Consider the following 14,478-nt stretch of genomic DNA (forward strand, 5'->3'; position numbering starts at 1 on the left):
GACCAAGATAAGGAGAAAACCTCAAATACCTGAGTGACCATTTTAAGGAAACCTGAAGGAGAGGATATGTTTTGTGTAACTGATTTATTTTAAGAAAGCCTTAGCATAACGTTAAGGGAAAATCTTACCTTAAGATGTTTGTGCAACTGGCTTTTAGTTAAGTAAAAGTAGCAATACCCCGGTGTAGAAATACTCTGTTACGAGTAAAAGTCTATAATTCAAAACATTACTTAAATTAAGGTACAAAACTATTTTTATTTATTTTTTATTTTATATACTTTATTAATCCCCCTGAGGGGAAATTCAGTTTTTTCACTCTTTTTGTCATTAACCCACAGGTCCGAAAGTATTATAATGTATGTTATTCTAAAATGAGCAATTCTGCATGAGGACTACTTTTACCTTTGGTACTTTAAGTATGTTTTATACTATTATTGGATTATAATTATTGATGCATGTGTTCATTACTGATAAAGGTGAATCATTTGATTACGTTTTATCTTAATCCATAAAAATAGCTACATCCTAATTTATTTGCAGATTACATTTTAAATTATTAGTATCTTTGCATATAAAGAGGAATCCCTCAGATGTCATCAAACCTACCAATATGATAACATCCAAAGCCTGAAAAACAGATTAAATACAACTGCAGCTACAGAGAGTCATCATGGAGCTACAATCATTAAAAGACTTCATGTCATTCTAAGAAATGTAAAGATGTGTATTCCTGCAAACCAAGTCAGTGGTAGATTCCAAACTGGGGTTTGTTTTTTTACAATAAAAATTGTATCATACTGTGTGTAAAATACTGCAAAAGTATTACTAGAAAAATATACTTAAAATCCTCTTGCAGAATGGCCACTTTCAAAGTGAAAGATTATTGTCAATTATTTTGTTTCATTATTACAAATGCATCAGCTGGTTGACTGCAGCTAATGCCTGTTAAAGTCCTTTATGAGTTGTTTCATTTACCAAATCCCGAGTAAGCACACAAAACGCAAATACAAATAAGTTATAAGGATTTATTAAATATTTCACAGCACATCATATAAATAATCATTAGTAAGCAGATTTTCAAATAAATATATATGTTAAATGGTGCATAAATAGATTATTAAATTAAGAGATAAAAGCATCAATATGCCATGTCCAACAGCATAATAAATAAACTGGGTGCTCACCTGGTAGCACAATGGTGCCACCTCCTGGTGAAGCTCGACTTAACACACAAGCATTTTTACTTTGTGTACTTGGTACATACAGTAAATCGACGCTCTGTAATACTTACAGAAGTCTTTTCAGCAGACAGCGGTAATACTTTTGTAAAAATAAATAGATAAATTATAAGAAGAAGAAGTGCAGAATATTTTACACTCCATTCAACAATTGAATCTTCTTCTTAAGAGGATCAACGCTGGGCCCTCAGATGCAGATCCACCTTACGCTGTGGGTGTCTCCTCCTTGATTGCACTGAAGGTGAAGGCTCTGTAGCGGCTGGTGGACTCCTGGCACATCTCCACTGGCATGTTGTCAGCCTCTGCTGTGCTGATGTACCAGTTGGGGTGAGCAACAGACATGAGGGTGCTGACATTCACCCCAGAGATCTGCTTGTAGAAGAGAAACCGCACCATGTCGCTGTTCGGGTCGATTGATGCCAGGCTGTCTTTGGTAATCGTCTGAGGGTGTGAAAAGATAAATGTCAGAAGGTTTGGCCATCACACCGCACAACATTGGGCCTGAGGTAAATTCATCTATACACGTGCAGTGTCTCTGTCAGAATATGACAATTTAAATGACCAGGAAGATCTCATAAGTGGGTTTTTTGGTCACTGCTTTGGTTTTAAAAATGTGGCACATGGGTTGAAGTTTACCCTTTAATCTTTATGTCAGATTCATGGAACGAGTCTTACCTCCAGATGTAAGGTTGGCTGGGCACCGTCCTTACGGCAAGTCAGGTAATACTGTGTGCCCTTGATGCCCAGAGCCACAGTTCTGCCCTCAACGCTGGGTGCAGGGTGCAAGTACATCGACATGTTCAGTTTAACTGAGGAGAGAGCAAAGGACACAGGTTCTGTTTAATGAAAGCTGAAAGACTATTTTCACACTCTGTCATACTTTCTTTGTGAAAGATGAACTAAAAACCTGTCATTCCCAAATTTAAACATCTACCATGACCCAGAGAGTGATTTTCAATCTAACTGTCACATGCAATCACCTTGCTTGAGATCAGTTCCTCCCTGCAGCATCACTGCGTGGAGCACCAGGCTGTTATTGACCCGAACTAAGCTCCTCTTCTCCTCGTCCTCCACAGTGCAGTCGTACTCCCGCGTCCTGGTGATCATATCCTCAGTAGTCGGTGGAGTTGCCTCACAACCGAACACATTTCTCTCTGAGGGGACAAGAGGCACATCTGATCAGACATGTTGCGATTTTGAAGCAACAGGAATTGCAACAGCAAAAGTCTCTTCCTGCACAAGCGATCCTTGAAAGTCATAAATCTGAGTACCTTCCTGAGTAATGTACAGCCGCACAGACAGTATATTATGGTCATTTTATTCCATGGAGCAATAAAAGATGTCACTTTAATAGGTACGGCAAATGTAACAGGAAAGTAAGTCAGTGAAATACAGTCACACCAACACAAAAAGAGTGAAGGCGGATGTGTAGGGGCTGAAATCACAGGTGTTGTTGGTATTTGGGTGATAAACAATTTGTATCTGAAGGCCAACAAGATCATGTAAACTGTTCACTACCTATCAGTAAGTCACTTCCTACTGCTCCTAATGGTAAACTACTTAGAAGGCAGCACATCATAATTTTTATATACACAGATCCACTCAACCTTTTAGGAACTTTAAAGTGAAGCAGAGTTGAAACTCTAACAGAGCAATGAGCCCAGTGAGTCTTTTTATGGTAGTGTTGAAATAAAGTCTGTGTTTTTACCTTCCACGATGCTCTCCAGCATGATGCTGAGCAGATGTTCATCTCTGAATTCAGTGCCCAGCACCGATTCTGAGATGATGCCCTTAAACCTCTGTGTGGCGATGATGAGGTTGGCCACGTGCTTCATTGTCAGTGGATGATGGGAAATCTCAAGTTCCAGTCCCTCAGGCATCCTGGAGCTCCACATCTCGCTAATGTTGCATTTCATCTGGGATTCCATCTTTTCTTGAGTTAAGAAGAGTCTGCAGGGAGATAGAAAGAGATTTCCAGTGACACTGAATCACGAAGCATTTATAGAAACATTTACAGCTGGATTTAGCTCTACGTTTTACCAGCATTTACTGAACTTTTTTTTATCTAAAATATGATCTTTTGTCCTTTTACTCTCTGTTGTAAAGGCTACTGTACGTCTCTGTCTGCTGCTGCAGTGACTCACTACTCACTACACTTTACTATGAGGCACTTACACAGTCACATTGGACTGAATGGGGATTTGAAAAACATAAAATGATCTAGTAAAGCTGAAATTTTGTAGCTGCAGTGCAAACATTTCCAGCTGACAGCAACAAAATGAATTCTTCAGCAGTTTATACTGACAAAAATATAGCAAAGACCCTTTTTTGTTTTAATCTGGAGCATATTTTTCTGCTCTAGGTCATAAAAACAAAAAGAAAAGACAAGAAAAGTCATTTTACCTGTGCAGGTCAGTGGATAAAAGTAGTAGAATTTGTTTTCAGTTTGTTTGCTAGGATCCTTTCAGTTGTCCTCTCAGTGTTATTCTGCCTGCCTGTACTGATCTGTATGGTTTTTATACACACTCACTACAGCCGCCACAGGGATTTTCCCGTGCTGAAAGGAAGTGCGATGGCCTTAATGTCCACGCCCACTGTGATGATGAAATACTGTAACTTACAAACTGCTGCTATACAGTATGTGATTGTGAAACGCACACAGTAGATAACAGTGTCACGCACTGTTTATGAATGAGGGATCAGATTTGTATGCCATTTCATGCAACAGCTATACATTTATAAACATATTGTCTTTTTAAGAATATTTTTATGATAGATAGATAGATAGATAGATAGATAGATAGATTTCAATTTCCCCAAACGTATGCATCTGTCTACCTGAGATTGTACATTCGACTCAAAGGGGGAATAAATGAATAAATGACTGTGAAAAATGGTCATGAAACCATCTTAAAGCAAGACAGAAAGGATTCAAAAAGAATCCTTCAGATGACCAGACCTACCCCAAATTCTCTTAACATCTAAAGCCTGAAAAACAGATTCAGTGAAACTCCAATAAAACAGAGTCATCGTGGAGCCACACTCACAAAAAAATCAGTTTTACTCAGATAATAACATTTTTGTGCTTTCTGACAAATGTAACATTAGGTTTTAAACCATTTTCTGTTTCGAGTTGTTTCAAGACATTTTTAATTGTCTACATGCTTGACTGCAGGACCCTGAACTGTATTACAGTTTCATCACATTGAGGTGAAGGAATGATGATACCATAACACAAAGTCACTCACTACAGCATCACGCCCCTGTTCCTGTTTCATTCCACTTCACCAAGTCATCAGCAAATTGTATAATGTGCCAGTTTTTATACATACTCTGGTTATCCTGAGTGTACAAGGTTTTAACCAAAACAGTGACATTTTGGGAGCTAAACTTCTCTTTGTGGCAGGGAATCTGTATGGCAGCTAGTTCGATATGAAGCTAATGCTACAGAAAGTAGGCTAGAGGGTTAGCTTAGCACCTCTAAAGCTCCCTAATTAACATGTTGTATCTTGTTTGTTTAATCCGTACATGTGAAAACAGGAGTTTGCCTTTTTATGTGCTGATGGACTCTTAGAAGTTGCCAGGCAACCAGCGGGGACTCCAGATGGTCCAGGTGTCATTAACCTGGCCCCCAGGAACGCCCCACAGCCTTGCAGCCAATTTACCCAGTGGCCACTAGCCTCGGGTCACCAGGCTCTTCACGTATGGCGAAGAGCCTGGTTTCCACTCACTCTGAATTTTGTCTGGATTCTGGTCTAGAGAAATTCACCAAAGTAAAACTTTAAATTCTGGCGCACCATCGTCTCGTCACATCCTCTTTCACCGTTTTGACGTGTAACATTATCAGGCAGCGATGTTGGCGATGCCATATTGTAGTGGTTGATAGAGCATGCTACATGGCGAGCATCACACAGTTTTCCTCTCTCTTTCGCCCCCACCGCCCCAAACTTTATCGAAAAAATGCATTTACAAACTACAGGTATAATGTACAAAACTAGGATCAAGTGCCTATTAAATAAAACAGACAACTGAAATAGACAATAACTTGTAATACAATTAAATACAATAAAAGAAAAAGGTTAACTTAATGGCTTGGGGCTTTTCTTGTAAATTATATTCTTTAAATTAAAAAGTTTCACCGCATTTTTATTAGCTTGGTGCTTTTATTTTGATGGAAAGGCGCATTCATCGAATTCCAGATCCTGTCTGTCTCGCCCTGGTTCTGGTTACTTACAAAAACGGCCACTAAACGGCCCCAGACTAAGTGGCCACTCACGGTATTGAGGCAGAAAAATTAAAATTACGACATATATAGCTGCAGACACACTGCGTTTGCAGCGTACACGACACCCATCACTAGTTCAAGACAAACCCACCATCGTGAAGTTTTTCTGAACCGTGCGACAACTCAACACTGTTGTGAACAAACATGAGGCTAAATGTAGCAATAATCCACTTTATAATCCATTATACATGAAGACAGATTCACTTTAGAAGTAACAATACGCAGCCCTTACCATTAGCCTTATCTTAATCTTAACCACCTCTCTTTAAAAACTTCATAGCTAGCTAATTGCTAACTTAGCATTTTTGTTGGGGCTTCCAATTCTGGGCCAAGAGCGAAGGGGGTTGTTCATGGACTGACATGAAGGGTAAGATCAGCAGGTTACGTAGACGCTCCAGCTGCAGTTATATCTGCGGCCCAAAAAGCATTTTCCCCACAGACTATTATTAAAGAGATGTCTGTAAAACTGTTGACAGGACACGTTAGACTGCAATCAAGGTCAGTTATGATTCTTTCTATTATATATTTTTACTCAGGAAGGATCCATGCATGTTTTAGATTTATAAAACTTTCTTTAAGGCAAGAAAAATCCATGATGTCATCACAATGTTAAGTCTTTTAGCTGAGCAGGAACCTGGGCAGGGCCAGCAGGAGAAACACTGCTGCACATACTCAGTGGGCCACATTTCATGGAAGTAAACCCAAAAGATGTAAACTTTTTTTTGGCGGGAAGTGTGCCAGGCTTGGAAATCAATTTTCGTAGCGGCCAAACATTGGTACCATTATTTCCTGGCGTCTGTCACGTCTTGCCAATGAGCCAAAAAGACTTTTTCCCATAGACTTACATTCGGGAAAGAGACATCTGTAAATCAGTGGGTTAAGATTTTTTGAGTGTCACGACCCCTGTGAAATTACTTGTTCCTCTATCAAGATTTAATCCATTTGGTCCGATAACATATCCCAAGATTAAATTGTTTTATCACCATTTAAGTTAGTGGAGCGAACCAGAAGTCAGTTGCTCGGACGGCAACAGCTCAGTCGCACTCAACCGTGCTCAGTGGCTGTAAGAATGTAGCGCACCTGCTCTATGGGCTCAGTGATTCGGACACAGCGCTGATCATCTGGCACATTTCTTACCGCGCAACTGGAGTTTTTTGGCTTCATGCACCATGGAGCACCTTTCATAGAAATGAAAAGGGCCCCATTGTCAATGCTGTATCCAGATCTCTTAATACATCCATGTACGTGCCAGACAAGCACCTCTATTGGAATGAATAGGCGCCATCTTGACATCAAGATCTTGATGATAACCTCTCATTGTATGTCAAATTTGCATTTTTACCCCTCAGTTTTTATCGTTATTTCGGTGAGTGGGCCTTTTTTTTTTTTTTAATACAAAGGTTGTATAAATCTCATCTAACTAAATGTATTTCCAAAAAACATCAGAGGTAAAATAGTCTAAGGTTAATAAAGGCTGATGGAAAGTCAGTAAAAGGGAGTAAAAGTTGGGCATTAAACTGACCCTATATTTAAAATGTAAAGGGTCTAATAGTAGTAGTAATAATAATAATAATAATAATGATCATAATAATGATACTAATAATAATATGAAGATATATAGAGATTTGTCACAACTGGGTGAAAGTATTTTCTACTTCTGAGAAATACCAAAAAATACACACCTTTTATGTAATGCTAAATTTTCTCATCCTCTGTGACCTAAACTTCTCACATCTTTGAGGAAGCTCTTTGGGGTTTTGTGGTTGCTTTGATATGAAAAAATTCCACCAGCCGTAGTAGACTTGCTTGTTGTTTAGAGTTGCATAATAGCGGCTGAATCTGGTATTTCTTCACTTCCCTGTTGGGGTGTGATGCAGGGGGAGAAGCTACGTCATACACAGAGTTCAGACTGTCTGTAGGTGAAAGGGCTGTGATTACATTTTCATCATATGCTGAGTGTGCTTTATATAAAACTAAAAATAATTATAAAACAGGACCAAACAGAGTATATATACTACAGTTCCAAAGTTTTTAACCGGCTGTTATATTGTTATATGTTCTTCTTCTTTTCTTCAATAATGGCTATTTTGACATCATAACAGTATAAGTCATTCAACAAATATATTATTTACAATAGTTTTGACCAAGAAGGATTCAATTATTTAAACTTCCATCAAGCTGATGTCCCCACAGTGTTGCATGCCAGGGGAGAATACTGTTGGAACTTGGAATTTGAAATCGGTCAGTCCAGCCTAATGGTCAGAATAAATGATGGTATTGTACATTTCTGCAACCACAGATACATTACATTTGTGCATTATTATGTAGCGGATACGATGAACTTTACTTTTTTTTTTTTTTTAACGTCTCAGCAACGCTGTGGCTAATGTGTGGTTAGGTTTAGCCACAAAACCACTCGGTTATGGTTAGGAAAAAATCAGGTTTTGGCTTAAAAAACGTTGTGTTAAACAAAACAAAAAACAATTGCTTTTCATGCTACTATCCTGGCAATGTCCCGGTAAAAAACAACTGCTTTTTTTCGCACTATCACAGCCAGAAATGGAGCAATGTCCCAGTAAAAATCAACCACTTTTTGTTGCGCTATCACAGCTGGATATGCAGCAATGTCCCGGTATAAAACTACTGCTTTTCATGCCACTATCACGGCCAGAAACGGCGCGATGTCCCTGTAAAATACAACTGCATCTTGTGGCACTATCCTGGCTAGAAATATAGAGATTGGTAACTAAAAGACAGTTGTTTGAGGTTGGGGACAGTTGTACAAAACTACGTAGTGGATACAATGAAACTTCACGTTTCTTTACCCCTCAGCAACACTGAGGTTAATATGTGGTTAGGTTTAGTAACAAAACCGCTTGGTTACGGTGTGGACAAAAAATCAGGTTTTGGCTTAGAATACCCGCAACTGGTGGCACAATCCAGACTTGAAACAAAGCGATGTCTGGTTGAAAAACAAGTTAATGTCTGCATCAAATTTCAAGTCAGTCTATACATCTATACACCTGTAGTGAGGACCAAAGTGGTGGACCGACCTGTGGCTCTGTGGTTCTGTGGCTGGCCAGTAGAGACTCCAGGAAGTTAAATATCTGGGGCCAAAAAATAGTTAGACCACGACGAGTTGACAGGTTGGTTGTGAGACCAGCCTGGTTTTCCAGTCTTTGTACTAAGCTAAACGAACAGACTTACGGCTGATTTATACTCCATTTATGTACTAAAATAGAAACGTCCATTTCAAATGCTGTACACGTCACTACCCTCATACTTCCATGTGTTCTTTATGACGTCATAGATACAGTCAATAGATGGCACGAGACGGCAGAATCAAAAGTTTCACACAAGAGCAAGCGACGGTGGGAGAGGTTGTAATATTGTACCATTAAACTGAGGCGTGACCATTAACGCTATGATCCCAACATGTGGACGAAGAATTCTTTTCACTATATTACTAATTTTTTCCATTCTGCTATTATTTAAATTTCTTTTAAATTTTCTCCTGAACTACGTTACCCTGCCCCCACAGTCTCCAGTGGTATCACTCCGTTTCGTCTGTATCTGCTTAGACAAACTCCCTGAAAACTCTTAAACTGAGGTTTGAAACTTTTCTGTTTGCCACTTCGTGTTACCAAATTAAATATGGGGCTGTTCATGTATGTGTCTTTTCTTAGAAGACATGATCTGCCTTGTTGAAAAATGCTACACATACAAAACTGTCTTGCCTTTAGGACACAGATATATGGAGTCCAGAGCTAACTTCTGCGCATCACGGTGAAAAAAATAATGGTAAATAGATTTATAGCGCTTTTCTAGTCTGAGCAACCACACACCCATTCACACACATTCGTATACTGATGGCCAAGGCTGCCATTCAAGGTGCCACCTGCTCATCAGATAAACAGTCACACACATTAAAACACCAATTGGACTTTAAGGCTTTGAATCTTTCCCAAGGACACTTTGACATGTAGACTGCAGGGCCAGGGATCAAGCCACCGACCACGGAAACACCGAGCCACAGTCACTCCTGAGTTTCTTTATATAATGTCTTTCAATCTTTGTTTTATTTCTATTATCAAACTTTTTTGGGAAACTGGGGCAAAAGCTGCAGAATCAGGACTGTCTTGTTTTGATATCCGATCATCAGGTGCAGCCTGATCAACAGGAAAGCAGTGGAAAGATTTGATTTGTGTGTGTGTGTGTGTGTGTGTGTGTGTGTGTGTGTGTGTGTGTGTGTGTGCTTGTAATAAGCAGGGTGTGTTTTTAACCACATTGACATGTTCGTGCACTTCCTCTGTGTGAGTCACTCCCCTTGATTGGCTGCTGACTCAAGTTTTTTCTCCTGTTTATCAGTGTCGGAGCAGCACTTTCACATCCCCTTATTATTATTATTTTTTATTAAACTGGCGGACGTGAGCAAAAGTGGAAATGGTACAATGGTGTTAATGAAATCTGAAAATATCTTAAGTTGTGTTATCCTACAAAAAGCAATGGGTCACAATTTTGAAATTTTACCACTGCGGGAAAATTGCGACTCAATAAATACTTATAATGTAAAAAGTTAAAACCAGTGGTGTAGTGGAGGGTACACTCAGCTATATGGGGTATGCCCAACACTTTTTCTGGCAGTTTACAGAACACCCACCATTGAAAATATAAGAGAGTATAGCTACTTCCTCCTCTGTGACCTACCCATCTACCTACTAGTACACCCACCTTATCAACGACCACCACACCCCTGGATGAAACTATCAGCACTGACTGGACATAGTTAACAGTGATCACTTTTCTTGTGTTTCATATCATCTTAGATTGGAAGGCAACAAGATCCAGAGACAATTTTAACTTGGGCAAAATGATGAAGTCAGAAAAACGTAAATTACAAATCAAAATTATGCCCAAATGATATAACTGAATTTGAAATCAGATGCTCAGGTAATACTCCATAATGGTCCCTTGTCCCTTTTTACAAAAATTCCCACAGTATGATGTGAAAAATTTGCCACATTACAAAACCCCGTAAAAAGAAACCAGAGGGTCGCAGCTGTGTTCTTGTCGCAGCTGCTGCAGGTTCGATTCCAGCCCACCGACCTTTGCTGCATGTCAACCCTTTCACTCTCTCCCTTTCATTCTGTCCTGTCAAATAAAGGCAAAAAGCCCCCCAAAATATCTTAAAACTAAAGACCAGAGTGTGTCACCTATGGAAAAACACACACACACACACAAAAAGAAAAAAGGAATGGAAAGAAAACTGATGAGCACAGCTGAACACTCTTCTGTTGGTTGGAGACAGACACTTCACTGAGTCACTGCTAGACACAAAGTCATGAATGGAATGGAATAATCCCAAGAATGACTCCACAAACTCTTTCACACTATATATATAAAAAAAAGTTAAAACTTTGCAAAAATTCAAAACTGGTCTCAGTAACCAGAATGGACCATAGTTGAGATGTGAACTCAGTTCAGTGTCTCGGTAGAAACGAAGCTTCTATTTAAGACAATAAAGCCTCCACAAAATATCATTTTAAGTCGTTCTAAGTGATTTATCCTGGCTTCATATCAATACAGGAAATGTCCGCTATTCGCTAAGCTAATCTATACAATGTAAAATGCCATAGGCTTGCTAATAACGTTAGCATGTTGTATTTGTTTGTAAACATGTTTAGTATAAGACAGTTGATTTGTCAGTGAACCTTATAAGTTGTAATGGAGCCGAACTTTGTAACGTTACCTTTGTTTAATGTCGCTGTTATTCCTGGGGAATGTTGGCTAATTTATACAATGTAAAATGCCATAGGCTTGTGCTAATAACATTAGCATGTTGTATTTGTGGGGAAAATGTGTCCAGATAAAGACAAGTGTTTGTCTGTGAATGCTGCGAGTTATAGTGAAGCTGATTTGTGTACTTGTGTTTGAAATTGTAGCTATTAAGCCATGTTTAATGTGTGTTTAATGTGTGTTTATCTGGACACATTTTCCCCACAAATACATCATGCTAATGTTAATAGCACACGCCTATGGCATTTTACATTGTATTAATTAGCCAAGCAGCTAGCGATTGTTTCTTCTTATATAAAACCAGGGTATAACAGCAACATTTAACAAAAGTAACGGCGCATAATTTGGCTCCATTACAACTCACAGGGTTCACTGACAAAACAACTGTCTTATACTAAACACGTTTTCCAAACAAATACAACATGTTAACGTTATTAGCACACATTACACATTACATTTACATTGTATAAATTAGCCTAGCGACCAGCAGAGATTTCCTCTGCGCATATGAAGCCAGGATAAATCACACACAAGACTTAAAATGCTATTTTTCTGGAGGCTTTATAGTCTTTATAATTTATTGTTTCTTCTCTGTGTCTCTTCTCTACTTGGACTGCCTTTTAGTGTTTTGTGTGTTGTTCCTCCCTGCACTGTAACAACTTGGTCATTTTAAATGTGGAAATTGTATGTCTGTATTGTCTCTGTGCTGTCCACTGTTCATCTGTGTTTTAGGTTTCTCCTTTGTATTTTAGATTGCGGTCTGTGTCTACTGTGAATTATATGTTGGGACTACAGATGGAAATTAGCAGTTATAGCTAAATCTGGTGCAACCATCTCCTCATTTCTTGTAAATGATTAATGCTATGGGGCGGCACGGTGGTGTGGTGGTTGGCACTCTCGCCTCACAGCAAGAGGGTTGCTGGTTTGATCCCGGGCGTGGGAGCCCTTCTGTGCGGAGTTTGCATGTTCTCCCCGTGTCAGCGTGGGTTCTCTCCGGGCACTCCGGCTTCCTACCACAGTCCAAAGACATGCAGATTGGGGTCTAGGTTAATTGATAACTCTAAATTGTCCATAGGTGTGAATGTGAGTGTGAATGGTTGACTGTCTCCTGTCCAGGGTGTACCCTGCCTCTCGCCCGATGTCAGCTGGGATAGGCTCCAGCCCCCCCGCGACCCTCAAGAGGATGAAGCGGTTAGAGGATTAATGCTATTGCACACTGTCCCTTGATAAATTAAATAAACTAAACTAAACTAAATAAACTGTGGGAATGGTTTCAGCATACAAAAGTATAAATTCCACATTAGACTGTTTTATTACATTATATGCTATATTATATTTCTATATTAATACAGACAAGAATCATTACTTGTTTAAGTGCACTGCTGATCTGTAAATTTGTCTTTAATTGTTCTTGTTTAAGCTAGTCTCTCTTTGAGTACTTTACATTTGGTACTTTATTCACATTTTACTGGTAATACTTTTTAATTTCACTACAGTAAAATTATGAATGCAGGAGTATTTTCATACTGATGTCTTGCTGATTTATATTGATTTTATGAATGTTTAATTTGGGCTAACATGGCAATAAAACCTGTGGGAATCTCAGAAACAAAAGGAAGTTTCATCAGCGTAATTAAATACTGTATTGTTACATTAATCTTTTCTCCATCTCTGTTCATGACCGGGTCAGTAATATCCTGTGGAACCAGTTTGACAAACAAAATTCCCAGTGATGTAAGCAGACAGGAGCAGCATCTCTGGGATTTCTCAAGAGCAAAATTGAACCCACTTCCTAAAACACTTGCTGTTTGCACTTCCTCGCCCACACCCGGCGCTCACGCGTCCTACAGACCTGCCACACTGGCAGCAATCAACAACCAGCATGTGTCACCAGCAATTAATGTTATCTGGTTCTACCATCACACATGCAGGTGAGTAAATCTGTTTCAAAGAATGTCACACGTCACACAGGAAGGAGGAAGGAAACATTAGGCTCATCAGTAACAACAGTGGAGGCCTGAGACCAGCAAAGGGCAGTAAAAGGGAGGGTCAAAAATAAAACCAGATATATCAATAAATATAGAGATTTAAAAAATATATATTAAAAAACTATTTTCGTTCAACCTAAAGCAGTCGGTAAAAATAGAGAGAACCTTTGTCAGTTTTCCTTCACTGCCAGTCAGTTGATAAAATACACTCACCAACCACTTTATTAGGTACACCTGCTCTACAGCAGCAGAAGACCACACCAGGTGCCACTCCTGTCAGCTAACAACAGGAAACTGAGGCTACAGTTCACACAGGCCAATAGAAGATTGGAAAAATGTTGCCTGGTCTGATGAGTCTGGATTTCTGCTGCCACATTCAGATGGTAGGGTCAGAATTTGGCATCATGGATCCATCCTGCCTTGTATCAACGCTTCAGGCTGCTGCTGGTGGTGTAATGGTGTGGGGGAGATTTTCTTAGTACCAACTGAGCATGGTTTAAACACCACAGCCTACCTGAGTATTGTTGCTGACCGTGTCCATCCCTTTATGACCACAGTGTACCCATCTTCTGATGGCTACTTCCAGCAGGATAACGCACCATGTCACAAAGCTCAAATCATCTCAAACTGGTTTCTTGAACATGACAATGAGTTCACTGTACTCCAATGGCCTCCACAGTCACCAGATCTCAGTCCAATAGAGCACCTTTGGGATGTGGGGGAACAGGAGAGTGTATATCAAAACTTGCTTCAATTGAATTAATTTATTTAAACTTATTTTATTTATGTCTTGGCAACATGTTTAATTTTCCACAACATGAGGGTGCTATTCAAGAATCGGGCGACTGCCTTGTGACAGCAGCAAAGGTTGTCAGTTTTGTAAATCATCTTAGCTAATTATCAAACTTTGGCACAAAAAGGAAGCACTATTGACTGTCGACCAAATAATAGTTGAGTAATATTATCAAAGGATTAAAACTTACAAAACAATATCAAAGAGTTAACAAATCCTGTTACGTTTTGGTGAATTAAAAATACCTGAATTTAAGTCATGTTTACCAGAGTGTGCTTGTTTGCTCATTTATCTATCCACTTTTATTTATCAGTTTGTTGTGGAATAAATAAAAGTGCAAAAGTCCTGAGAGGAAATCAACTCAGTCACAAAGCTCCA

The 14,478-nt window shown here is 39.2% G+C and overlaps 1 protein-coding gene across 1 annotated transcript; it reads right to left on the reverse strand.

The window, feature by feature from the left end:
* Positions 1 to 1,011: 1,011 nt before the first annotated feature.
* LOC125890145 (interleukin-1 beta-like) lies at positions 1,012 to 3,770 on the reverse strand. The gene is made up of 5 exons (XM_049578640.1): positions 3,642 to 3,770; positions 2,947 to 3,188; positions 2,219 to 2,392; positions 1,914 to 2,047; positions 1,012 to 1,679 (listed from the first exon to the last, which is right to left on the reverse strand). Exons 2-5 carry the CDS (start codon positions 3,164 to 3,166, stop codon positions 1,443 to 1,445), a joined length of 765 nt encoding a protein of 254 aa, XP_049434597.1. The 5' UTR covers positions 3,167 to 3,188; positions 3,642 to 3,770; the 3' UTR covers positions 1,012 to 1,442.
* Between the last annotated feature and the right edge of the window lie 10,708 nt (positions 3,771 to 14,478).

The sequence above is a fragment of the Epinephelus fuscoguttatus genome, linkage group LG6 (assembly GCF_011397635.1).
Source record: "Epinephelus fuscoguttatus linkage group LG6, E.fuscoguttatus.final_Chr_v1".
NCBI lineage: Eukaryota > Metazoa > Chordata > Actinopteri > Perciformes > Serranidae > Epinephelus > Epinephelus fuscoguttatus.